Source organism: Periplaneta americana, chromosome 16, assembly GCF_040183065.1.
Source record: "Periplaneta americana isolate PAMFEO1 chromosome 16, P.americana_PAMFEO1_priV1, whole genome shotgun sequence".
NCBI classification, from domain to species: domain Eukaryota; kingdom Metazoa; phylum Arthropoda; class Insecta; order Blattodea; family Blattidae; genus Periplaneta; species Periplaneta americana.
This window is the reverse complement of record NC_091132.1, coordinates 61038894-61066543: the sequence shown is the minus strand read 5'-3', so window position 1 is coordinate 61066543 and position 27650 is coordinate 61038894. Positions and strand designations below refer to the sequence as shown.

The 27650-nt window shown below is 35.2% G+C and overlaps 1 protein-coding gene across 1 annotated transcript; it reads left to right on the top strand.

Annotated features, from left to right (window-relative positions):
- The first annotated feature begins 118 nt into the window (after positions 1-118).
- On the top strand, positions 119-26966 carry LOC138716364 (sialin-like). The gene is made up of 10 exons (XM_069849376.1): positions 119-631; positions 4747-4964; positions 7007-7237; positions 7608-7692; positions 11823-12043; positions 14043-14189; positions 17000-17132; positions 20600-20755; positions 21591-21676; positions 26037-26966. The coding sequence occupies exons 1-10, from the start codon at positions 625-627 to the stop codon at positions 26274-26276; spliced, it is 1524 nt and encodes a 507-aa protein (XP_069705477.1). The 5' UTR covers positions 119-624; the 3' UTR covers positions 26277-26966.
- The last annotated feature ends 684 nt before the right edge of the window (positions 26967-27650 follow it).

Genomic DNA, 27650 nt, shown 5'->3' with positions numbered 1-27650 from the left:
AATAATAATAATAATAATAATAATAATAATAATAATAATAATAATAATAATAATAATTTCAGAATTCCGCAAGAACATATATATATATATGCTATTATAAAACTGTTAAAAACCATGTAAATTACGATAATATAATTTATTACGCTTATTTCAATTGATACGTGGTGCACAACGGACAGTACACTGTTCATCTGCTTAGCGTACATTTACATCACCAGTTAACATTACTATAGGCTAACTAACATGTTTTGAATTAGGTGCCGTTTCTCACCACCAGCCTATGACACACAAAAAAACTTATCTACGGCATATAGATGTTCTTGTTACAGTTCTGAAATCAGCTCTAGAACTGTGTCACGGATCACTGAGATCTAAAAAAAGAAGTGTGTTAAAGAGAGTAATCAACATGTCACAGTAACTCTCTTCTTAAACATACAAATTTTAAATTACTTCACAATGTCTCCAATAAATCACTACTTCTGAACAAAGGTTAAGTACTACAGAAATTGCACAATATGGGTCTGATAACACATAAAGTTCTAATTATTTCCATCAAGTAATAGTGTCTCCAAGAAGCATATATGAATTTGTGAAGCAAATTCTATTTAAAATATTGTTATAAATATGGCAGGTAATATATTTTATAATAACAATATTTCCAATCATTGAGTGTATTTATCTTATAGGCTATAGTCCATTGAATACAGCAGAATATTGTGTTATTCGTGCATATTTTACCAGATAACGATAGTCATTATGTGTAACAGCTACGACAAACAGCTTTAACGTTGAGTGTAACGTGAGGGAGTGGGTTCGAATCCTTTCTAAGGTGTGGGTGTTTGTCCGTTGGCAACGAAATGTTAAGTGCTGTTTTAGTGAATGCGTCGAATGGTGGGCCATCCATGTGCCAGTCTAATTCTGGATAGAAAAAAACTTACAAAATAAAAAATCTAAGGTAAACTCCGAAGGGAATGTGAAAGAAATTCTCCAATACACGCATAAAATGCACGAGACTAGACACAAAAACTAGTTCGTCCAAGAATATTATGTGCGATTTTTTCTCTCTTGTACGGAGGAGGGACCCGAAGACTGCACTGTAGCCTGAGGCTTAATAGTGCTTACTACTCCTGTTCTGTGAATGATTGGGTAGCCGAACGGCCGCGCTCTTGTAAAAGTACAGCATACCGCATCGTGAACTTCATCCGGGCTATGGTACGAATGATGGTAATATGTGAATTAATGATGGCGAAATGTGTCCGAGGTCCAATTCCGAAAGTTACCCAGCAGTTCTGCTTCAATTGGTTGAGAGAAAACCTCGAAAAATCCCAAACTTGGATTCGAACCCGGGCCCACTCGTTTCACAATCAGACGCGCTGACGGTTACTCCACAGCGATGGACCATTATGTGCGATTGCTAGCTCATCGATTTTATCTCCTTTATGGGCTTGTCAACCCTCCCCTATCTCCTGAGATCTTCCGTATTTGACCCTGATTTTTAACAGTCTCTCAGCTCACGTATTTTGCCTGTTTTCAAACTTTTTTCCACTTATTTCTGTAGGGGAGTCTCGGCTAAAATTCCGCAATATTAAGAAGTAAATCTATCATATTTTTATCAAAATGTTTATTGGAAAATATTATCAAGGCATGTAGACATGGACGAAACCTTTCGTTACCAAATGAGATAAAGATACCTATTAAAATGCAAATATATTTAGTTGTACATGCATTACAGTTGAAAAAGAGCAACTCGGGTAATTCCGCAACAATGCGGATAAATCCGCAATAGGACTTTGCTAATTCCGCAGTCGTAAATAATTATGAAATACATTATGAATGTAACGTAAAATAAACAGTTTATATGTAACAATGCTCACTTTCTTTACAGCTGTGTAACAAAACACGAAAAACAGCCAACTTTCAATGTTTCACTGTATTGCCGAAAGAGGTGTCGACCAATATCCTTGACTTTTTTCTGTAGCATTGCAAAGGACATGCTTTCTGTTGACAGCCTCTCAAAACTTACGTTCACGCTATTGTAAAGCCGCAGTAAAATCATACATGCACTACTGCGAAATTAACCACACTGCGGAATTAGCCGAGTTTCCCCTATAATGTAAAGACCAAAACTGCATAGCCTTCAATATGGAAACTGAAAATATTGAAAATTACTCGATGTCCTTTCTGTGGATGATTATGGCAAACGAATATTGGCTGCGTTTAGCCGCGTCTGTGGCTCAAGTGCTAGCGTGCTGGCACGCGATCCCGGTTCGATCCCTGACCAGGTCGTGATGAAATTTGTGGTGAACAAAGCAAACGTCGCAGAGGATTTATCTTGGGATACTCCTGTTTCTCTCTATCATTCCACCGCACCAGTACTTTCCAGCTTCTCCTCATTTCATCTATCATCTGCAATAGTAGTAGTAGTAGTAATAATAATAATAATAATAATAATAATAATAATAATAATAATAATAATAATAACAACAGTAATAATAATAATAATAATACTATTAACAATAATAACAGTAATGACAATAACATTAATAATAACAGTAATAATAGTAATAATAATAACAGCAACAATAACAATAACAACAATAATAATAACAGTAATAATAATAATAATAACAGTAATAATAATAATAACAGTAATGACAATAATATTAATAACAGTAATAATAGTAATAATAATAATAACAGCAACAATAACAGTAATAATAATAATAATAATAATAATAATAATAATAATAACAACAATAATAACAGTAATGACAATAACAATAATAACAGTAATAATAGTAATAACAACAGCAACAATAACAGTAATAATAATAATAACAACAATAACAATAATAATAATAACAGTAATGACAGTAACATTAATAATAACAGTAATAATAGTAATAATAATAACAATAATAACAATAATAATAATAACAGTAATGACAATAACATTAATAATAACAGTAATAATAATAACAGCAACAATAACAGTAATAATAATAATAATAATAATAATAATAGTAATAATAATAACAGCAACAATAACAGCAATAATAATAACAGTAATGACAATAACATTAATAATAACAGTAATAATAGTAATAATAACAATAACAGCAACAATAACAGTAATAATAATAATAATAATAATAATAACAACAATAATAACAGTAATGACAATAACAATAATAACAGTAATAATAGTAATAACAACAGCAACACTAACAGTAATAATAATAATAACAATAATAATAACAACAATAATAATAATAATAATAGCAGTAATGACAGTAACATTAATAATAACAGTAATAATAGTAATAATAACAATAATAACAATACTAATAATAATAATAACAGTAACGACAATAACATTAGTAATAATAGTAATAATAATAACAGCAACAATAACAATAATAATAACAATAATAATAATAATAATGATAACAGTAATACTAATAACAGTAATAATAATAATAATCATCCTAATAATAACAGTAGTAATAATAATAATAATAATAATAATAATAATAATAATAATAATAATAATAATAGTATTGCAGATATTCAGAGCGAATAGCTCATGTTGTATGTAACAAAATACTACTGGGTGTTCATTTCAAAGTGTGTCATGACGTCACTGTTGTTGGGTCACCGATTTGAAGCGAGTTTCAGTTTATATGTTAGAGAAGTTGCCTATTATTTAAGGCGTTCTTCAATCTGAACTTGAGAACGTGTACGGTATAACTTGAACGTCGTAGCAACAGATGGCGGTCTGTAAGGTCTGTGTGCTACCATAACCTCTTTTGAACTGTGTTTTGCACCGGCAAGTCGTACGCAGGGTATTTGTTATCATCGGTTGCGTACGGTAACATTCCACAACACAAATCAAATGCTCCGTGTCGATGTTGACCGTCGAAGTTAATGTCAACAAATACGTAAGTAATCGTCTTAACCTTCTCCCCATATCCCGACAGTACGTATTTCCAAACAGTTCACATTCCTGCCACTACCGGCGTTACCGTACGTATCGGCACGTACTCTTCAGAATGAACGCCGTACTTGCTGGCCAACTTCTCTGCCTCTTAGATTATACACCTGAGCTGCGGAAGTGTAGGAAGATTGAATTCTCTAGGCTCATCAGCTAGCCACATGACGGCATACAGCGAGCCAAGACACATTTTGAACTGAACACCCAGTATAATGTCATATTGGTGGAAAGTTCATAGTTTTTTCTTTTCAGAAAAAAAAAAGTTTTACTCCCTCAAATATTTAACAACAACCTCTTATTCGGTAACTATTGCGAGTAGGATCGTGATTTTTGTGCATATCGATAGGAAATATAATAAAGAATCGTTTATCTCTCTTTCGTATTTTAATAACGTGGACGGTTTATGTGTAAATTTAATTTTAAAAACCTCTAATTGCAAGCCACTGAACGATGCGAACAAGTGGCAACGTCGAGGCAGAGCGAAGCTCATCCACCAGACACAGCGAGTTCGTTGATCTCTTACATCTGTATCACGAGTAGAGTGTGTTAGCGACGATGTTGCCGGACTGCTGAGACTTCAAACTTAATTTAATAATTAACCGTGCATTTAATCACAAAATGTAATATAGGTTTTCAATTCATTTACGTCTACTCTATCGTTCATTTGAATCTACAAGGTTTTTCACTTCCACTCTGTATAATATTAAACCTAGATATCTATTTAAATTGTATTAATTCTCTATTATTTGCAGGTTGTACTGTGTCGGCGAGAGATATCTTGTGGTATCTAGTATTCACAGGCTTTGCTGTCAATTATATGGTTAGACTGAATATAAATATTGGCATTGTATCCATGGTGAAGAGCACACCAAAATCAAGTAATGTCTCAAATTCCAATGCATGCACTCAAATAGTCGTTTCAAACAGCTCTATTAACAGTACAGTATCAATGATACATATTGCGGATGAGGTAAGATATTTCATTATTAATAAAATTTATAAAGGAATTCATATATATTTATTTTATCGAATAAAAACTACTGTACACTTTTATTTTCGTATGCATCCATGTAAGGGGGATTCGTCAAATCCTCTGTGCTTGTGTACGTGTATGCGCACGCGTGTTTTCTTTAATCATAACTAATAAAATTTATCCTAGAGTACTTCATGAGAACTAAGATGCATTGAAGTTTTAGACCAGGTAGTCGCCTTACATGTGAACTATATGAAGGATTTTCTCTAATTGGACAAAAATTATGGGATATCTATCCATTAACCCATCTTTCTCTCAGAAAAAGGTAGTCACAAGGTGTGTCACTGAGTCCTAGAGTTCACGAAAAAAGTCCACAGATATGTCGGTTGCCATGCTTGCTTCAACCCTGTCGCATTCTATGGTGGTGAATCAAAACGTCATACGGGCCTTTCCACATCATCCAAAGATTTTCTACAGGTTTCATGTCCGGAGAGCGCGGAGGTCGTTCTACGGTGGAAACACTTGCAGAGTGATCTAACACGGATCTGAGGAAAAATTTCTCTCGTGAAAGAATACATTGCTTACGAATGCATGAGGAACATGAAAGGATAAAGGTACCGGCAAGGACGGTCATGTAGCCAGAACTGTTCAGGGATGAATTGAGTATTACCAAAGGTGCCAACATTTTCCACACTATAACCTACCTCTTCCATTCTTATCAGTTTCTTTTTGATATAACGGGTTCATCACTTCTTACAGTTTCCTGGATATATGCACCCTACTGCTTGCTCGAAATAACTGGAAGTGACATTCATCAGACGAGGAGATCTGTCGCGAATCATCCAAGATCTAGTGTCGATATTTTTTGTCCAGTTGAAGCAAACAATCTTGTGACTGGCGTTAAAACAGGATTCGGGTGCGTTAGTTACCATAACCCAAAGGTGGGGATTCTATATTACTGTGAATAAAAATTTGGGTAATTCTGGTTTTATGATTTTCGCACAAAACCAATATTACAGTATCATTCTACATGTAAAAATTATGACTTTTTTGTTTCTTCTCTATATTTGAAAATAAAATCATTCCAAATCCGGTTTAAATATTAGATTAAAAATTCTTGATTGAATTAGGGTTTGAATGTTGAATTGGAAAAATTGTATATATCAGTCTCTGGAATCTTTAAATTAATATTTCATAAAAAACAACATAATCTCTCTTGAAGAATATTAATTTCGAATAAATTTGTACTAAAAACAAATATTTCGCGTATACTTAAAAGATCGCAATATTTCGCGAGTTTAAAATTACAATATCTTGACTTTGATGGGCTTGAAATATAAAATGTTTACTTTTATCAGCTAAAAATCCTTATTTCAAAGATCTGTGGTTTGCGAAAGGTAGGTACCTACATCTCTCCATAGAAAGTAATGATTCTTGGTGAATACTGTACTTTGTTAGCACTTCTGTCGAAATCGGTGGTGATTTGCGTCTTTTATCCCTTGCCTTTCTCCTCCCACAGCACCGCCCATAATGGGATGTTATTAAATTTCACGAATGTCGAATATTCCTGACATGATTCCGATATTATTGAATGGCGACAGTGCAATTCATGTACCACTTCCATGACCGAATGACTTGTTCACTCATTAGCATGTCTCTTTCATAATCTGTTAACTCATGACATTAATATATATATATATATTACCAGGTAGACTAATTAATGTTTACATCAAGCTCTATTATTATTTATAAAGCCAGGAATTTTGTATCTGTAAAAGGAGAAGCAGGAAAACATGCCCCAAACTGCCTTTATTCACCACAAACTGAGACTGGGACCCAGAGTTTTGATTCAAAAAGTCGACGCTTCAATCATTTGGCCAGAATACTTCTCAATTAAAATACGAATCTTGCAAACACTTATACGCGTCTTTGCTAGTTTTCGCAGGTAGTAAACATTGTTCATCTTATTAAAAGAATTACAACCCCAATACGTTTACTGCTTTCTTACAGTGTTTTAAATCTATTAATTTATTTTTAAGTCAAGATTTGTCTGGGACGAAAAACAACAAGGCCTAGTACTTGGAGCTTTCTTCTGGTTTTTCTGGCTTACTCAAGTTCCTGGCGGCATGTTGGCACAGCGCTATGGTACCAAACTCATTTTTGGACTCAGCAATGCTGTTCCATGTATATTGGCGTGCCTCATCCCTCTGTGTGCCAGAATAGACTTCAGTGTTCTTGTCTGTCTTAGAGCACTGCAAGGATTTATTGCTGTAAGTATAAGTGGTAGCATATTGGTCATTGATCTGTTTATCTAACAAAGTATAAGTATTTCAGTATGTCTTAGAAATAAGAGCCATTAGTTGAGTACACCAGCAAAGAATTCAAATAATTTTTATGAGGGATTTATTAATGTATTATATGACAAATAATTCAGAAACGACTGAGTTTCTACGAGTATTTTCCTGAAATCCAATCCTAATAAATGACAGAGTTTTTATACTTTATCAAGCATAATAATATTTTATATTAATGTTGATTTTTAGCCGAAATATTTAAACTTACATGTGAGAGCTTTAATGTTACGTGATACGATATCAAGTGAACAAACTGTAAAAAAAATATTGTTTCTTACTATTATAGGGATTATCTTGGCCATCTATGCATCATCTAGCAGCAAATTGGATTCCTCCAAATGAACGCAGTAAATTTGTCACTGCATATATGGGTATGTTACATTGGAAAACACAAACTATATCCTGTAGATCATTTATTTATCCTTTATTATAACTCTCACCACCACCACCATCATTATTACCAGCTTCATGATCATCATAACTGTTGCAAGCATTACCGTCTATTTCAAGGTATCATCATAATCATCACTCATATCATGAATATCGTAATTACTATCCCCCCACAACCAAAGCTTAACCCTCACAATAACTACCACCAGCAAACGGAAAAATATAAAGGAAAATGTTGGCAAAATATGAAATCCATATCCCCAAAACATAAAAAAAATATGAAATTTTCTTTAAAAGGAAGTATTAATGTGTTCTAATGCAGGAAACACGAAGCGAAATCAGCGGAAGAAATTTGGCCTTATTGACTGGCGCTGCTGATTATTATACACATCCCTCAGATAAGCATACCAGTAGGCAAGTTATCCCGGACGCCGAAAACATTAGCATCAATATGTCTACTGTATGAAAATCAAAAGCTATTAATTAATTTAATAAAGTAACTATCAATAATTGCTTAATCTAGTAGAAGCTGTAATTAATAGCTTAACTACTCGCCAAAAAAAATAGCGATGACTAGAAACTGATGAAGTTTGCATACTTTTTAATGAATAGTAGACCTATCGCTACTGCGTCGCATAATGTAAGCATTCATATCACTAACATTCCTCCCTCTGCTGCCTCACCTCGCGCTCTTCATCTCGTGAGTAACGAACAATAGATATTATTTTCTAGCAGGCCTATTCCACTTTCGTAAAAGCAGAGTTTCCATCAACTGTTCACTCATCCTTCGTATAACGAGAAGGTAAGAAGTTGAAATAGTCTTAATAAAAGCATGAAGTATCTACACTCTTGACTGGTTAAGTTTTATTGTGTTTGTAATTATTATAAAATAAAAATATAACAACACGTTACAAAAATGGGAATCATGTTTTCGCTATGACTGAATAAAATATTGCAATGGCACCTTCTATTCTATTTGAAGACGGGTCATTTTCACTAGTGCATATGGTCTTCTTCCATGAGGAGTGTATTACGCACACTCTAGAGCAGTGGTATTCAATTTATGGAACGCGTACCCCCAGGGGTACGAGAGGTTGCCTCAAGGGGTAAGCATCCCACTGGCTAGATATGTAAAAATGATGACATATTTATTTTATTATACTTGTTGGTAATTATTGCAGTTTAAATAAGTTTCTTTTACAATATCTAGCGTAATTTGAAAGGAAAACGGAGCATTACGATGTAGGCTATTCCTGTTCAAATAAAGAAATAAGGAAAACATAAGTTTTATATGCATATTCTGTATAATTTTCAGTAACTATTTTGTTCAACTTTTCAATCAGATATTTTGTTCAGTTCTCTTTGTGATATGGTCTAGAGTCGTGCACAACCGGTTACGAAAAATATAAATTATATATTGCTCTTGAAAGCCTGCCGCAAAGCTCTTCCGTCTCGCAGAGTGTCTCAGTGCTCGGTTTAACTAATATCCAAGTAGTTTCTCATTCTTTGTAAGTGGACGGCAAAGGCGATTATCGTGTAGGCCTCTCATTTAATTGATTTTCCTCTCTCACTACATTCAATCAATCATCCATCGATCCATCAATCCTTCGACTCATTGATTCATTCATCCATTGATTCATTCATTGATTCACTGGTTGGTTCATTGATTCATTCATTGATTCATTAGTTGATACATTCATTGCTTCATTCATGCAAGTATTACAGTTAGGTATCATCAAGAACAACAACATGCATCGTGAAAGTACAAGCATTAAAGCTTGAGGATATTTTTCTTTTCGTTAATAACACTATCTTCTTAAAAATGATTAATGAAACAATAATGCAGCTGCATTAACAACTACAGTTTTAGAAGTATGCATTTTGAGTTTAAAGTATACATGTTACACTAGAATGTATGTACTTATTTGCTCTTCTATTTAGTAAGAAATTGTAATTTATTCTTAGCCATGGCACTTACTTTGGTCCAAGGTTATATAATAAAATAATTGAAAAATACCAAAATTTGGAAAATTTCAGTATCAGAAATTTAAAAAATAGCGTTAGGAATTTAATTTTTAAAGAATATAATTATACAGGGACATCATTTTATTTTTACTAACATTTCTGATATTAACCTGCCTATACCTTTGAATCAACGGTTGCTAACCTCTTCCATGACTGGAGTTCGATGGCATAATATACAAACAAATCACTTTACTAGGTATAGGAGGGAAGAAAAGTAGTTCATCCATTTACGTAAACTATGAAATATCAAGCTTTTGAGTTTGATAATTTTCATTAGGTTTTTGTTTAATCAGAGTACAGTACAGTATTAACAATGAGTGTTTTTACTCACGAACTGAGCTGTCCATACGGACGTATTCATTATGCAGTGTATATTAGAGCGTCTATAGCACATTAGCGTACACTATAGAGAATGACGTTAAATTGAAAAATAATCATAATATGGATATTTAAACACATTTTTCAAAATGGTGGCAGTTCATTTCGATTAATGTATGTAATTCCAATTACCTACCGTCGACCTGGTTGGCAAGTTGATATAGCGCTGGCCTTCTATGCCCAAGGTTGCGGGTTCGATCCCGGGCCAGGTCGATGGCATTTAAGTGTGCTTAATTGCGACATGCTCATGTCAGTAGATTTACTGGCATGTAAAAGAACTCCTGCGGGACAAAATTCCGGCACATCCGGCGACGCTGATATAACCTCTGCAGTTGCGAGCGTCGTTAAATAAAACATAACATTCCAATTAGGCCTACCTACCAGTTTCGTCCTTCGTACTAGTAGGCCTAACTCATGTTGAAATAATTCTGTACCTACTCTATAAAAGAGTACCTTGCGTACTGTAAATTCAATCTTCACTTCTGCTCGATCCGAAAAGATAAAATTACTCAGACATTCTATCTACTGTCCGTCCAAGTAATTATGTCGCAGGATCGTATAAAGGAGGGAAATCACGTGACAGTTAATTACTTAACGAGGCCTGTTATTTAAGTTATGTTAAATAGTTGTATGGGTATAATATTACGTATATGTCCAATTCCTAACAGAAATTAATGTTCTCAGAAAAGAGCTAAGACAGCCCAGCCACCAGCCTTTACAGAGAGGCGAATAGAAGCTGGTGGGGAAAACCGGAATGCGACGTAGGCAAATGGACGACAGTACCTTTGCGAAAATGATGCAATATTGAAAGCTCTTTCGTCATTGGGAAACGCGAACATATTTTTGGAACGTACTGTGACGGTAAGGCTACTATGACTTGGATCTGTGTGGAAGACGGTTGAACTTCATTCGTAGAAGGGGTGGGAGTGAAGTACATTCAAAAACTCAGGTACAATAAAAATTGAAGTAAAAATAAAATTATGTCCCTGTATATATTGATTTAATATGTACATGTATTTGTATGAGTTAAATTGTTAAAATTGAAATTGTATTATTGAAAGTTAATTTATTCCTATATTTTTTTCCTTCATCCACTTTGTGTCAAATAATTATCTTTGTTTATGTTCAGTATGTGTTTAGATAACTCCCTGAGCACGAGTTTTTATTCCTTCAGGGCAGAATTAAGACTGTATTTTTGTACATGTTATTTTACTAACAATAAACAACAATTCTATGCTTGCAATTCTTTACACACTAGATTTTATATTATGCATTGCACTTATTTCCTTTGTTATTACTGGTGTCCATTTGTTCATTTATGTATTAAATATGAAGATAGGTGTATTAAAGTGCCCAATCAATTGTAGGTCTATATCAAGCAAACACATTTTTTAATAAGACAAAGTAAATTTCCTTCAATTGTTACTCCATCTTTGAACTCAGAAAATGTCAATTTCATGTAGACCCTATGATTTAATGCGCCTGTTATGTCTAGCCTGCAAAACATTAAGTGTAACTGGTTGAAATTCGAACATTCGGTCGGATACTCGACCTTGATGGATGTTCTATGACCGGTCAAATCTAAACAGGTTGTAAGCCCTATTTTGTAGGTCTCTAAAGTAGAATTTACAGTACTTAATGTACTTTTGCCTTTACTTACAAAAAGTTCATAACAGAACACTGCTACTAAGTATAAAAATATGTCCAGGTAGTTCAGTAGGAGCTGCCATCACCTACCCCTTCTGCGGACTGCTCATTAATTGGTTCGACTGGCCATCAGTATTTTATGCAACTGGTGCAATTGGTACATTATGGTTCACTTGCTGGTGGCTTTTGGTATACGACAGCCCTGCACAACATCCTCGCATCTCAGAGACGGAAAAGAAAGATATCCTCAAGAAACTTGGACAAACTGTTAATCGTAAGAGAGTAAGTACAAATCAGGATACTTACAGTATTTAGATATTTATTTAATGTTTAGTGCAGGAATACAAATTGCCTATATCCACACTGGCTATTCTTCTAGTTAATTGAGTTCTGATTCTCAGTCCCAACTATAGCATACTTTTCTGCATAATAAATAACTACAGGTTAATAAGTGTGTGGTCGTGTATTACGCATGAAAGTAATATAGCAAGAAATCTGAAGCTAATAACGCCGTTGTAAATAAAGAGCATATTCTGTTTAGTCGAATATTTAATGCACCTCAGATATAACATACTAATCTAAGAGAACACTTAATAAGTGCTGGATTTGTAAAAACATATATTCTTATTGCTTTTGACACTCATTTCGTTTATATAAGTAATTACACTATAAATATTTTGCAAGACTGAACTGAAAGTTCTGCATATTAAAAATACAAGATTAATAGGAAATATTTCCTATTAGCTAGTATCAATGCAATGCCTTCTTATTTCTGTATATCTTAAAAATATCATATTATTTATTTTCTTAACTGCCTCCCATTGGAGGTAACCCAGAAGGACTCAGTATATTCTCCTACACGAATTTTACAGAATAAATATTTTACATAAATTTTGTTGACATAAAATTAAAATAAACATGTATGAATTATAAACTGAAGAAAAAAAATTAAACAGAGTGAATATGATGACTCAACATTTTGTCAAGAGCGTTTCAAAATTGAAGTTATGTCAGTAATAAGTGTCTGTGGGAGTTCAAAAGTCTTTCTGAAGGTCTCAAAGAACTTGGGAATCACACCACGATCTCCAATAGGAAGACCAATCACCTCAATGTTTTCAAGCTGGTATTTCGCGTTGACGTAATCAACTACTGGCAGATAAATGTTGATCATTTCTGATTCACATCGTTCGGCTGGCTACTCCCCATTTTAATCCTTATGGTAGGATCAAATACTTCGATATTTCAATAATAAAACCTATATATTTTAAAGTCCATGTTTCAACATTTATACTTTTTTGTAAGGTTAATGGTTTGTAAGTATACAGTCTGATACGTCTGGGTATGGATAATATTAATTTATTATCATAAAGTTATTATGATTGTAGGAAAAATTTCTTGCTGGTTATATTATGATTAAAAGATGGGAGTTTCCATATGACAATCAACAATGCATAATCTGAAAAGACAAATGAAAATCGTAGATGATTAAATGGCTACTAAAATGATTCATTCATAGTGTTCTGCCCAAGGGTAGGTCTTTCACTGTAAAACCAGCTTTCCTCAGTTTTTCCTGTTTTCTGCCTTCCTCTTAGGTTCCGCGTGTGATTCATATATCTTAATATCGTCTATTATTTGATATCTTCTTCTTCCCCGAACTCTTCTCCCGTTCACCATTCCTTCCAGTGCATCCTTCAATAGGCAGTTCCTTCTGAGACAGTGACTCAGCCAATTCCTTTTCCTCTTTCTGATCAGCTTCAGCATCATTCTTTCTTCACCCACTATTTCCAACACAGCTTCATTTCTTGTTCTGTCTGTCCATTTCACACGTTCCATTCTCCTCCATATCCTCATTTCAAATGCTTCTAGACGCTTTTCTTCACTTCGTCATAATGTCCATGCTTCTATAATGCCATGCTCCACACAAAGCACTTCACTAATCTCTTCCTTAGTTCTTTTTCCAGAGACCCGCAGAAGATGCTCCTTTTTCTATTTAAAGCTTCCTTTGCCATTGCTGTCCTCCGTTTGACTTCCTGGCAGCAATTCATGTTACTGCTTATAGTATATCCGAAGTTTTGGAGCTGTCCACTTGCTCTACTGCCTTATTTAGAATTCGCAAGTTTACCTTCTTTTTTTCCTTCCTATGACCATGGTCGTCTTTATCTTCATCCCACTTTACTCACAGCTGTCATTAATGGTATTGAATTTAAGGGATTTTTGTAGGAATTTTGTGTTATTAAATCATAAGATTATCCTGAAGTAATTGGATTTATGACTTTTCAAGCTTCCAACTCCTTGGAAGAAGATTCTTCTCTCAAGACCTATGTGGATGAACGTCATGACACAATGGGGAAATGTTTGGGGTTTGTTTACCCTGATGACACAATCTCCAACGTATTTTAAATATATCCATGGTTGGGACATTCGTATGGTAAGTATGTGAAAGATCTTTCAGGTCATAACTATTTGAATAATTATACATTAGGTTTGTTCCAACACGGTTCAGAATCGATTCTAAACTGTCTGATCATGCGCAGTACCTTAATGTGCGTTCCAACAAGACTATAACTGATTTCGAACTGATATTGAGCTCCCAGTTATCTATTCCAACGTGCTTTAGAATTCATTCGGAACGAGTGAAATTGGTTCTGGAGTAAGAGCAGGAACTGTGAATTCTGAACTGTTGACGCATGCGCAGATGGTTTAATCTGAAGTTACGGTTAAAATGCTTCGAGATTAGACAGGTTAAAATAAAAAAAAATGTCCATCATGAGTGATTTGCAGGATGATAATGATATATTTTATGATGAATTATGTTCGGAAGATGAATATAATTTTAATATGAGAATAAACTTCAATGGCCGTGAAAGAGCAGTTCAAGAAACGTTTCGACAACGGAAAATCCCAAACTAGTTCTGAGACCGTACACAATTGGCGCATGCGTCGAAATAATTTCGGTATTAGTTCGGAACGCGTTCTGAATTGCTTGTTGGATCAAACCTAGCGAGTCCCAGCGAACGTTCCCAGTGTTTCTGTCGTCCAACCAGCAGCAGATCCCCTCGCTACCAGCGTTGCTTTCATCCGCGAACTCGCGGAGCTTCGCCGGATTAAAACTTACGTACTGCTGTATCTTATATTAATACATTTAATAAATTGTGCATCTCTGTTTTACGCCTAACAAACTAAAGATGCTGATTCGATTTTTCCCACGATTTTGTGTCCCTTATCTGCATGGCTAGTGAATTTTTAACTTATTTTAACACTCCTTACATGGTTATGTAATCTTTCAGACATAAGCTCTTATTGTGTACGTGAAAAGAAAGAAGGAATGGGGAAAGAGAGAGAGGGATCACCATGTGAAGATTGCATGGTTGGTGAATTCCCCTCCCCCAAAATTAGCTGTTAAGGCTGGTTCAAAATAAACCGGGAACGGAAACAACGAAAACGAGAAGGAAATAATGTTAAAATAAACGTTTAAATGTGAGCATTCACAATAGTTATTTGTGAATGCTCACATTTAAATAAATTCATTTTAACATTTCCGTTCTCGTTCTCGTTTCCGTTTCTGGTTTTTTGTGAACCAGCCTTAAGTCTGCAGTCTGTCCTTGACAAGCGGCAATAAACGCTAAGAATTAGTGCAGTTTATTACGTTGTGTTGTGTTTGCAATGGTTACATATTCACTGTGTGAAACGTGTACACATTTTGCAAACGTACATAGAAAAATAATTCGTATGGCAAAAGAAAGAAAAGGTTTAGACGTAAATTTCCTGGCCGCCCAGTTCTGTGTAGAAAAACAATACTAAATTTATTGAATAGGTTTAATGAAATAGGTTCTGTCAATGATTTGATGTGAATTATATATCACACAAGATGAGCAACACTTCGAGAAGCGATTGTCATGAAGGTGAGTACATAACGATTATTTAGTCGTAACAGTCGTCGGCAATGTGCGCCTGGGTCAGGCGAGTCCATTCACTTACGACAAGGGATGTTTGGGTTAGTCAGTCGCTTGCCTTCAGAGCGATCGGATATCATGCGTAAGGTAGAGTTGTGTGTTTCCAGTACAGTTAAGCTGACCGCTCGCCCTTATCTCTACTCCGGAGCTCTCCCCACTACTTCTATTACTCTACCTCTTTCGCGTCGTCGAGCAGTCACGACTAAATAATCGGGTCTGTACCGGATATTGTTGATATAACATATTACGTAAGCTTAGCAGCGGCGGTAGTGAGGCGATCTACCGTGGGCCGACCCCAGAAACACCGCAAACCTTCGCTGGAACACATTTTATTATTACATATTTAACACAAGTTTCTTCACTCATTGCAGCAATAGTACCTAACCTCCTTCACACTATAAGAAATAATACAATTTGTCAAATTGAAATTCACACTGCTAAAGTGACACTTCAACTGATAGTAGTGTACTTTCGCTTTCTGTTATGTGACCCGCATGATAGTTTCAGGAAAATCTCTTAGTCATTCATCAGAATCAATAATAATTGTAATTCTATTACAAATAAAAATAGAATACTGAACTTAGTTTAATAGAACTCACAAACTTCAGAGGTTATGTTTAAGATAAGTATCAATGGTTTATACAAGCAACTCTAAATTAACAGATTTCATGTTCCTTTTTCTCAGCAAGCAGTAAACATATACAAATTTGTATGAGTTATTTTGTTATTCGTTGTGCATATTTATAACTCAAGGGTCTATTTATTGCCTTGAGAATGGTAGCTTCATAATTTCTTTGAAAATCTTCGATAAATTTAAAACAACTTTCCAGTAGAAATATAAAGGATTCATTTGTTATTCCGAATGGTGGATTGTTTCTTCATGCTTTACATATTAAAATATTTCTTGAAAAAAAAAATGGGGGTCTTTAGCAAAGTGAGCCCCACCCCCCGCCCTGCCTACGCCACTGGTCGTCACGATGTATGACAATCCAAGAGATTCTTTTACAACTACTTTCCGGGTTGTACGATGGAAAACAGTGGCAGTTGAAGTACCACTTTAGTAGTAACGTTTTAAATCTGTCGCACAATATCTATCAGCAACAATTTACGAAACTTCACTATTCTACAAATAAATCCATTAAAAAAATGATTTTTCACTTTCAGTTAAATTTATAAGATCATTGTACACAAAACTTCATGTATAAAGTAAATTCATATTGTTAAGTCATTAAACAACACAAGTGTTATAGTAATTTACATTAAAATGGCAACTCATTCATTTCAGGCAGGTTTTCTCTCTGGAATGCCCCACTTGGCTAGAGTTGGTTTTGCAATATTAGTATCGTTTACAGGGGACTACCTCTTGAAGAAAAATACCATATCTCGGACAAATGTCCGTAAACTGGCTACAGTATTATGTAAGTCTGTTATACATAGCTTATATTCATCTTCTCAATCAGTGACGCATGTACTATAATCTGAGTATTATGTTAACGTGAATACAGTTATAAGCAGGGTTGCCAGATTTTCTCAGCAGGAACCCAGTACAGGTGATGACACTGCGTTCCTATCTTAACGTGACTACGCATTTGAATTAATTCAATTTGCAATATAACTTATTTTATTCGTTTTATGCATTTCAACTACTTATACAGGGCCTAAACTTTGTGTTACTTTTTTCCCTAGATTATGACATTTCCTTTGAATTATTGATAAAGTCTGTAAAAATAAAGTCATATTATACCCTGTTCTATTCAGAAAGAATGCATGATACAGTGTTTAAATGCTATTTATAATAAATAGACTTCCGAAGGGACTAGAGAATAAAGATACTGTTAATACCTAATTCATACTGTAGTATTATAATTTTTATTTCAATGTAATTGGATAGAAAGCACCAGGTCCCATTAACGACGACATTGAACATAGGCTAGAGAGGGTCTTAAAAGTGAAGAAGGAATTTTAAAAACAATTTATAGAAATGAGAAAAAATTGTATTTTTTTCTTTTTATTTTCTTTTGTCATTCCGGGAAAAATATAATTCAATCCAGGACACACCACTTAAAACCAGAACAATCCTAGGAAATCCAGGACATCTGGCAACACTGGTTATAAACTAATATTTTATACTTAACGTGGATAGTAATTTCTGTACAATTCTAATACTATATACTAGTGGAGTCAGAAAGTACCGAAACTTCGGGTGGCAACGCCTTGTTCTGCCGTCAACTTCTCTGCCTTGTCCGTGTGGTATGTGACCTACTCTCCAGGGGTATAGACTCAGTGCGGCTGCGCATGAGAATGGGGAAGACTAACGTAGTCGGAAACCAATCGAAATACAGTGCAGCCTTCTGCTTCGTTGAGTGAAGACGTGTAATACAGTGCAGCTTTGCGCTTCGTTGAGTGAGGACGTGTAATACAGTGCAGTTTGCGCTTCGTTTAGTGAAGACGTGTAATACAGTGCAGCTTTGTGCTTCGTAAGGAGGCGTATGTTGCAATTCTTCGGCGTCTTCGTGATGCAGTTCGACGAAGACCCAACTTGTGCCAAGACAGAATTGGGTTCTTCATTATGACAATGCCCCAGCACATCGGTTGCTCTTGGTGAGCGAATTCCTCGCACAACACAAAATACCTGTCTTTCCACAGCCACCATATTCTCCAGATCATGTTCCAGCAGATTTCTACTTATTTCCAAAGGTCGAATCCCTACTGAAGGGACGGCGGTGTGCGTCAACCAAAGAGTTGAAAATTCTTGCGACAAGCGCTCTGCGGGAAGTGACCAAAGGTGGGCTTCAGGAATGTTTCGAGAAGTGGGTCACTGCTCAGGAGGCATACTTTGAAGGTGGTGTTGTGTAAATGGTTATATGCCATCTGCAACAAAGGTTCGCACTGAGTCTATACGCCTTGAGAGTAAGTCGCCTACCACACGTACAAGGCAGAGAAGTTGCCTATAGAGCATGACGTTGCCAACCGAAGTTCCGGTACATTCTGACTCTACTAGTACATCACTTGCAACCTAAATCTGAATAACACACATTGTCATCGAAGCGAAAATATTCAATGTTTTGTTTTGTCTTAAAAGTTTATTTCTATACAAAAAAAAATCGCAAGCTACTATGCCTTGTTTCACATATTTACTGTGATCGAACTTGCATCTAACCATGTACTAAGTACTTCTTTTTATTACAATCCTCAAAAAGCTGGTGTGTCATGGTCATAAAGTTAATATGGTTCACTTCCTTGTAGATCTGTAATTTAAAAGAATATTAGTGTAGAAGTATCGTTAGTCGAACGCCTATACTGTCGGTTTTCCACGATCGTAACCCGGGTTCAAATCCCTGTGGGTCAGATGACAAGACAATTAAAAGACATTCAGTTAATTCCCAGTGATAAAGGTACGGTAACACTTAATGAAATTTATTTCGTAGGGGAATAGTAACATTTTGCAATGTATGAGAATATTCGAATTAAAATGCTTATCTTTTTAAAATTAGTTTTGTTACTGAATTCGTATCACACTGGAATATTTATCACAGACACAATTTGGTTATTTGAAAGAAATACTTGTTGTTCTCAGATTACTTTGATACTTTATTGCTATTCTTTAATAATAATAATAATAATAATAATAATAATAATAATAATAATAATAATAATAATCATAACATATCTGATTTATTAATATTCTGAAATGTGAAATTGGTGAAATATGTCACTCGGTTAAATTAATTATGTTAATACGGACGGAAAATTTTTGAATTTACCTCATCATAATATATTATAATTTACTGTTCTTTTCTGACATGGCCCTCCATATGAAAAATAATATTACCCGAAGTTCATACAACATCAACGTTACCGTCCACACCTGTGGAGTAACGGTCAGCGCGTCTGGCTGAGAAACCAGGTGGCCAGGGCTCGAATCCCGGTCGGGGCAAGTTATCTGGTTGAGGATTTTTCCGGGGTTTTCCCTCAACCCAATACGAGCAAATGCTGGGTAACTTTCCGTGTTGGAACCCGGACTCATTTCACCAGCATTATCACCTTCATTTCATCCAGACGCTAAATAACCTAGATGTTGATACAGCGTCGTAAAATAACCTAAAAAAAATATAAAAAATCAACGTTACCTAAGTTAGTCTAAAATAATTACAATAGAAATACCTTCACCTAATTCACTTAGCCACCCAGAGTGGCGCAGTTGGTATAGCGCTTGCCTTCCGTGCCCGAGGTTGCGGGTTCGATTCCGGCCAGGTCGATGGATTTAAGTGTATTTAAATGCGACAGGCTCATGTCTCGAGATTTAGTGGTATGTAAAAGAAATCATGCGGGACAAAATTCCGGCACACCGGCGACGCTGATATAACCTCGGCAGTTGCGAGCGTCGTTACATAACCATAATTTAAATTTAAATTCATATACGTTTATGCGTTTTTAAAACTGAACTATCACGATTTCTTCAGGATTTAAATATTTCTGTTTATTCAAAAAAATACGGTATGCAGTATGCGTAAGGATTATTAATGTTTGTCTGGTCTTACAGAATTATCTGTTATGGTCAATATTTGTTAATGGCGGAGAAAAACTCGCTCCGGCGCTGAGGATCGAACTCGGGACCTCCAGTTCTAGGCACTGGGTGCTCTACCACTGAGCTATGCCGAAGCTCAATTCACACCACCGGATCGAATCTTTCTCTTTTGGGTTTTCCCCCTTCGATCCTGTGCTGTGGATTGAGCCTCGACGTAGTCCAGTGGTAGAGCACCCAGTGCGTTCGATCCTCGGCGCGGGAGCGAATTTTACAGAAAATGTTAACTCAATTTATTTATTTATTTATTTAAATGTTAATGTAATTTAACTGTAATGTGTGTTTTATTCTATTTTTTAGGTTGCTTAGGCCAAGGCTTATTTACACTAGGTCTTGCCTTCTCTGGCTGTAACTCTACGGTTGCTATTGTGTGCTTAACTTTAGCCACTGGAGTGAGTGGAGCTGTGTCTACAGGAGCGCTTGCTAGCTTCATTGACATTGGTCCAAACTTTGCTAGTATGTTTCCTTCTATCAGCACGCATACATACACACATATACACGCACACACATTGATACATACATACACACGAGGTGTCACCGTGAGGTATTCAGTCATTCAATAGTTAAAAAAAACACACAATTAGTGACATTAAGACGTGAAAAGAAAAAAAAAACTAACATATTACAAAATGATAACAGAATTGAGACAATACCAAATGAAAATAATAACACAATACAAGAAAATAAAATACAGAGCTATAGATTGGAATACAACATAATTAACACAATTAATAGACCTACAAAATACAGATAAATAGATTAGAATACAACATAAGATCTCAATTAGTACAAATAAGACAGAAAGCGTAAGGAAAGAACACAACAAATTGTATTTACTTTATTTCCTGAGGTTGTCTGTTAAGTCTAGTCTTGTTTCAATGAATTGCTCTTTCTGTTGGATTACTCATTAATGATTTGACATTTGCAAAGAATAAAATCCCTCCTATCTCACATCCATATTTATATCAACATTTTTAATATAATTTGGTCGATACCAACACGTTCCTAGAATAATTGACACCAATTTAAATACACTCTGTATAGCTTAACATTTTACGAAGTCAATATAAAATAATGATGCAATATGTGATAAAGATATGGAAACGCCACCTACATATTAATAATTTAACCAATAATTTCGAATTTCAAGTAAAAAACAGATTTTATAACCCAAAAATGTATAAGAGAATTAAGTTGCATTTATGTTATTGAAGTTCTATTTAACATTTTCTATTATACATAATATGATTTTTCAGGTAATTACATGTATTCTCAATTAATATTCTTGCAGGTATTATGCTGGGAATAAGTAATATGGTAAGCGTTGTTCCTGGATTTATATCACCAATCATAGTTGGTCACCTTACATACAAAAACGTAAGTAGACAAAACTCTATGTCCTTGTGGATATTTAGGCTAATACATTCATGTGATAGGGATCATCGTCACGCATATAACAATTCGAGACCTGATTGCGAGTTACAGAATGTAATATTATTATGTTTACCGGTACTTATAAGAAGACACTGAGAGGAACGGAGCGTGTGAAATGGACAGACAAAATAAGAAATGAAGCTGAGCTACAAAGAGTGAGTGAGTGAGTACAAAAAGGATTTCGAAAGATTTATTTACATTCATTTAAAGCCTATCTAAGAAAAGCAATTACTAAATATAATACTATTAATAATACAGTGCATACATTTTATCTTCCTCCGCTCACTTACGAGCCTCGGCAATGCCTAGTTGCGCACGCGCCTTTTATTTTTACTAACATTTTTAATATTAACCTGGCTATACCTTTGGATCAACGCCGTTTGCTACCCCTTCCACGACTGGAGTTCGATGATACTGGCGTAATGTACAAACAAATCACTTTACTAGGTATAGGAGGGAAGAAAAGTAGTTCATCCATTTACGTAAACTAGGAAATATCGCGATTTTGAGTTTGATAATTTTCGTTAGATGTTTGTTTAATCAAAATACAGTACAGTATTAACAATGAGTGTTTTTACTCACGAACTGAGCTGTCCATGTGGACGTATTCATTATTATTCATTATTATACTGTCTACAGCACATAAGCGTACAATATAGAGAATAAAGTAAAATTGAAAAATAATCATAATATTGATATTTAAACACATTTTTTAAAATGGTGGCCGTTCATTTCGATACAGGCTTCAGTTCTAATGTGCATATTATCGCAACATAGTCTATTGTACTTAATCCCAATTACCAGTTTCGTCCTTCGTACTAGTAACTCATGTTGAAATAATTCTGTACCTACTCTATAAAAGAGTACCTTACGCACTGTAAATTCAATCTTCACTTCCGCCCGATCCGAAAAGATAAAATTACTCAGACATACTATCTACTGTCCGTCCAAGTGGTTATGTCGTAGGGTCGTAGAAAGGGGGGAAATCGCGTGACAGTTAATTACTTAACGAATCCCTTTTATTTAAGTTATTTTAAACAGTTATATAATATTACGTAGACGTCCAAATCCTAACAGAAATTAATGTTCTCAGAAAAGAGCTAAGACAGCCCAGCCACTAGCTGGCGAATAAAAGCTGGTGGGGGAAACCGGGATACGACATAGGCAAATGGACGACAGTACCTGTGCGAAAATGATTCAATATTGAAAGCTCTTTCGTCACTGGAAAACGCGAACATATTTTTTGGAACGTACTGTTTACTATGACCGTAAGGCTACTATGACTGTATACGCGGTCTTGGATCTGTGTGAGGACGGTTGAGCTTCATTAGTAGAAGGGGTGGGAGTGAAGTACATTCAAAAACTCAGGTACGAGTACAATAAAAATTGAAGTAAAAATAAAATGATGTCCCTGTATAACCGCTGATAGATGGTTATCTTGCTGCTGTGTGCAGTATTGAGTTACGTTTCAGCGCAGTAAGTGTGTTGTGTGCAGTATTGATTGTCTTTCTTCTATTTGTGTCTGTTGCCTGAGTCATGGTTCAGATATTTAATACAGAACAAAGAATTAATTTGTTGTAACTTTTTAAAATACGAATCATCTGCTCAGTGTCAAAGAGATTTCAAGAAAGTTTTTTTTTTTTTGGAAATGATTCACCTGATAGGTCTAGAGTTCGTTCAGTAGTGAATAAATTCAAAACAACGGAATCAGTGTTGGACAATAAAAGAAGATCAAGGCGCCATGTCTTAACTGATGAAAATTTGGATGATATTAGTACTCGATGAAACAATCTCATAAAGTTAGCATAGCAAGCTGGGGTCAGCCGTCATCAGCACATAATGCGACAAAATTACTAAAATTTCGACGCCCCAGAGCCCGGGATAATAGATTTTTTCAAGTGGTTTTTTCAGTCTGTACATGACGGCCATTTAGACCCACAATTTGTGATTTTTAGTGACGAGGCATGGTTTCAATTGCACGGACGAGTTAACACTCAAATTAATCGGTACTGGTCAGTAGATAATCAAAGACTTCTTCATGAAATCCTAAGGTGTGTGCATGGTGTGTATTAAGTGCGAAACGAATAATCCGTCTTTTCTTTCATGAAACAATTAATGCTGACCGATACAAAACTCTAATTTTGGATCAGTTTTTCCTCAATTAACTAAAGAAGAATGCATGTACGGTGAGTTACAGCAAGACGGAGCTACAGCTGTACAGCTCGAATTCCATTGTGTACGATTGCTGATATGTTTGATGAGAGGGATGATTACTGATTAGTATAGGTTTGTGGCCTGCTTGATCCCCAGACTTAACGCCCTGCGATTTTTATTTAGGGGGCAGTTTAAAAGATAGCGTGTATAACTCAAATCCACTAACATTGCATGAGTTGCAGAACAACATACAACAAGAAATAGCCAACATTTCGGAAGTTAAGCTGCAGCGTGTGAACCAAAATACGTTTAGAAACTACAATGCCCACCTCACAGCAAATGGGGAACACTTTCAATATAGTCTCTGAAAAAGATAAACACGTTTTCTGTACTTCACCGATCGCGTGGTGTGTGAGATTGTGTGCAGCTACGCTGTGTAAATATTACTGATGGGGAGGCAACCTTGTAGCGTTATTTATTAATGAGATACGAGTACTAAAATTGTTTCTTTAAAAGGAAACATGTACTTATTATTCAGTATTTCAATTAAGCTTGTCAAGACCTTTACACAAATGTATCACAGTGAGTCATTCTAATAAACAGAACTTAATAAACGGAATATTATTGGTGCCTTGATGACATGGTTCCTGTGCATAATATGATGTAGTTCGACTACGTTCTGTGCATAATATGAAGTAGTTTGACTTTAAGTTGGTGTAAATAATACGTAGTACATTGCAGATGATAGTCAGAGTCACGTAACCCATTACACGTACTATAGCTTTGGTTTTATTCCGCTGAAGACTGATGTCTGAGTGAGTGGAGTACATAGTGTCATTTAAATTTATACGATATTCTTATTGAATATTGTTATTCCCAAGAAACTAGTTCGATTAATTAAAATGTGTCTCAGTGAAACGTACAGCAGAGTTCGTATAGGTCAGTTTCTGCCAGATGAGTTTCCAATTCACTGTGGGCTGAAGCAAGGAGATGCACTATCACCTTTATTTTTTAACTTTGCTCTAGAGTATGGCATTAGGAAAGTCCAAGATAACAGAGAGGATTTGGAATTGAACAGGTTACATCAGCTGCTTGTCTATGCGGATGACGTGAATATGTTAGGAGAAAATACACAAACGATTAGGGAAAACACGGAAATTTTACTGGAAGCAAGTAAAGAGATAGGTTTGGAAGTAAATCCCGAAAAGACAAAGTATATGATTATGTCTCGTGACGAGAATATTGTACGAAATGGAAATATAAAAATTGGAAATTTATCTTTTGAAGAGGTGGAGAAATTCAAATACCTGGGAGCAACAGTAACAAATATAAATGATACTCGGGAAGAAATTAAACTCAGAATAAAGATGGGAAATACCTGTTATTATTCGGTTGAGAAACTTTTATCATCCAGTCTGCTGTCAAAAAATCTGGAAGTTAGAATTTATAAAACAGTTATATTACCGGTTGTCCTATATGATTGTGAAACTTGGACTCTCACTTTGAGAGAGGAACATAGGTTAAGGGTGTTTGAGAATAAGGTGCTTAGGAAAATATTTGGGGCTAAGAGGGATGAAGTTACAGGAGAATGGAGAAAGTTACACAACACAGAACTGCACGCATTGTATTCTTCACCTGACATAATTAGGAACATTAAATCCAGACGTTTGAGATGGACAGGGCATGTAGCACGTATGGGCAAATCCAGAAATGCATATAGAGTGTTAGTTGGGAGGCCGGAGGGAAAAAGACCTTTAGGGAGGCCGAGACGTAGATGGGAAGATAATATTAAAATGGATTTGAGGGAGGTGAGATATGGTGATAGAGACTGGATTAATCTTGCTCAGGATAGGGACCAATGGCGGGCTTATGTGAGGGCGGCAATGAACCTCCGGGTTCCTTAAAAGCCAGTAAGTAAGTAAGTAAGTGTCATTTAAAACAACAAATTTGGTACTCGTATCTCATTAATAAATAACGCTACAAGATTGTCTCCTCATCAGTATTATTTCTCCCTTTCAGTTGTATACCTTTTGTATGAAACTATTTTTCATTTAGTGTTTGTGTACAAAGTTATTTTGGGTGGTCAAGATAAATGGGACAGCCTGTATAAGCATGTGATTACAGTTGGTTATCAATTTCTCTATTTCAGCAAACTGTGGGTCAATGGCAACTGGTTTTCATCATAGCGTCAATAATGCTGCTGGTTCCAGGAATTTTGTACCAATTCTTTTCTTCATCTGATCTACAACCATGGAACTCTCCCAAGGAAGAAAATAACAGTGAGGAACTTCAGAAGTTGCATTCAAAACAAAATAAAGACGACATAATTACAAAAGATGCACCACCATACATGACGCAAAAAGAGACAAAACTGAAGACTGCGGAATAAATATTATATCTCCTACTTTCAATCCATTGTCATGATCTTTAGTATCTCTTATTTAAGTACATACATAGGTACACTGCCTAGAATTCAACAGTTAAGACCGGAGTTTTAGTCCCTAATCTTTGAAGTTAAGCGAGTACGAATTTTGTGTAATGAGCCAATGACGAAGAGTAGTGGCGAGTGGTGTTGTACGATGAAAACAGACGACGTCCGCACCAAAGAAAACACAGACATAAAAAATTATTTCAAGAGTAGGGATCTGTTGTTTATTACAAAAAAAAATAAACACAGTCTTTGCTGTAAACTTAAAGTGTTACTATTTCACAAGCATTACTCTTAAAGAAATGTCGAAGCCTATAACTAAAATAACACAAGTACTGTTCTTAATGAAATGTTTAAGCCTATATTACAATAACCTTTGCTGTGAAATTTTAACTTGAAATGCTGATACTGCTGTAACACAGGTACTGTTCTTAATGAAATGTTTAAGCCTATATTACAATAAACTTTGCTGTGAAATTTTAACTTGAAATACTGGTACTGCTGTAACACAGGTACTGTTCTTAATGAAATGTTTAAGCCTATATTACAATAAACTTTGCTGTGAAATTTTAACCCGTCTTAGCCCAAACTCATTACAGATGTACAAATTGTTTATAAATTATTAAATAATGTTTATTATAGCCTATAGAAGTATTGTTTATTGAGAATTCATGGAAAATCATATTTACAAACGGACTGTAGGGGTGTCACCTGTAGGTGACATTGGGCAATAAATCTTATTGTCACATTTAATGACTGCAATATCATATTTTATTCAGTGGAGAATATTTAAGATAGCATATATGTAATAATACTACTGGACTGGACTGAATCGCTGGCTGGATGTCTGTATGGAGCTTTCCCATAAAGACCACAACATACTTGCACGATATTTCGCCGGAATTCATAATATGTCAAATCTTTTTGTATTGCATCTCTTCTTGATACTAACCACGCATTATGACAGGTTGCATCGAGATCAAATGCAAAATTGGGTACCACCATTTCGTTCCATGAAAGCTCAGTTTCAAAGAATGAACATTTTCGTCAAATCTATCTACTCCTTCCTTGTATTTGATGTAACATTCAATAACCGAAGGGCAATCCACTTGAATTTTGCTTCGTTTCCCTGCAATAACATTAACTCGATCTGCTTTCAAAATTGGAGTTACATTGTGTCAGTTTGAAGCAAGAGTGACAATATTATTATCATGCCATCGAACAACAGCATCATCCTATGTCACAGCGAAATATATTGTACCACGATTACGCTTTTTCATGTGCTTAGCGAGGTAGCCAAGATGTGTAGCTGCTGACCATAATTTATATCCAAAA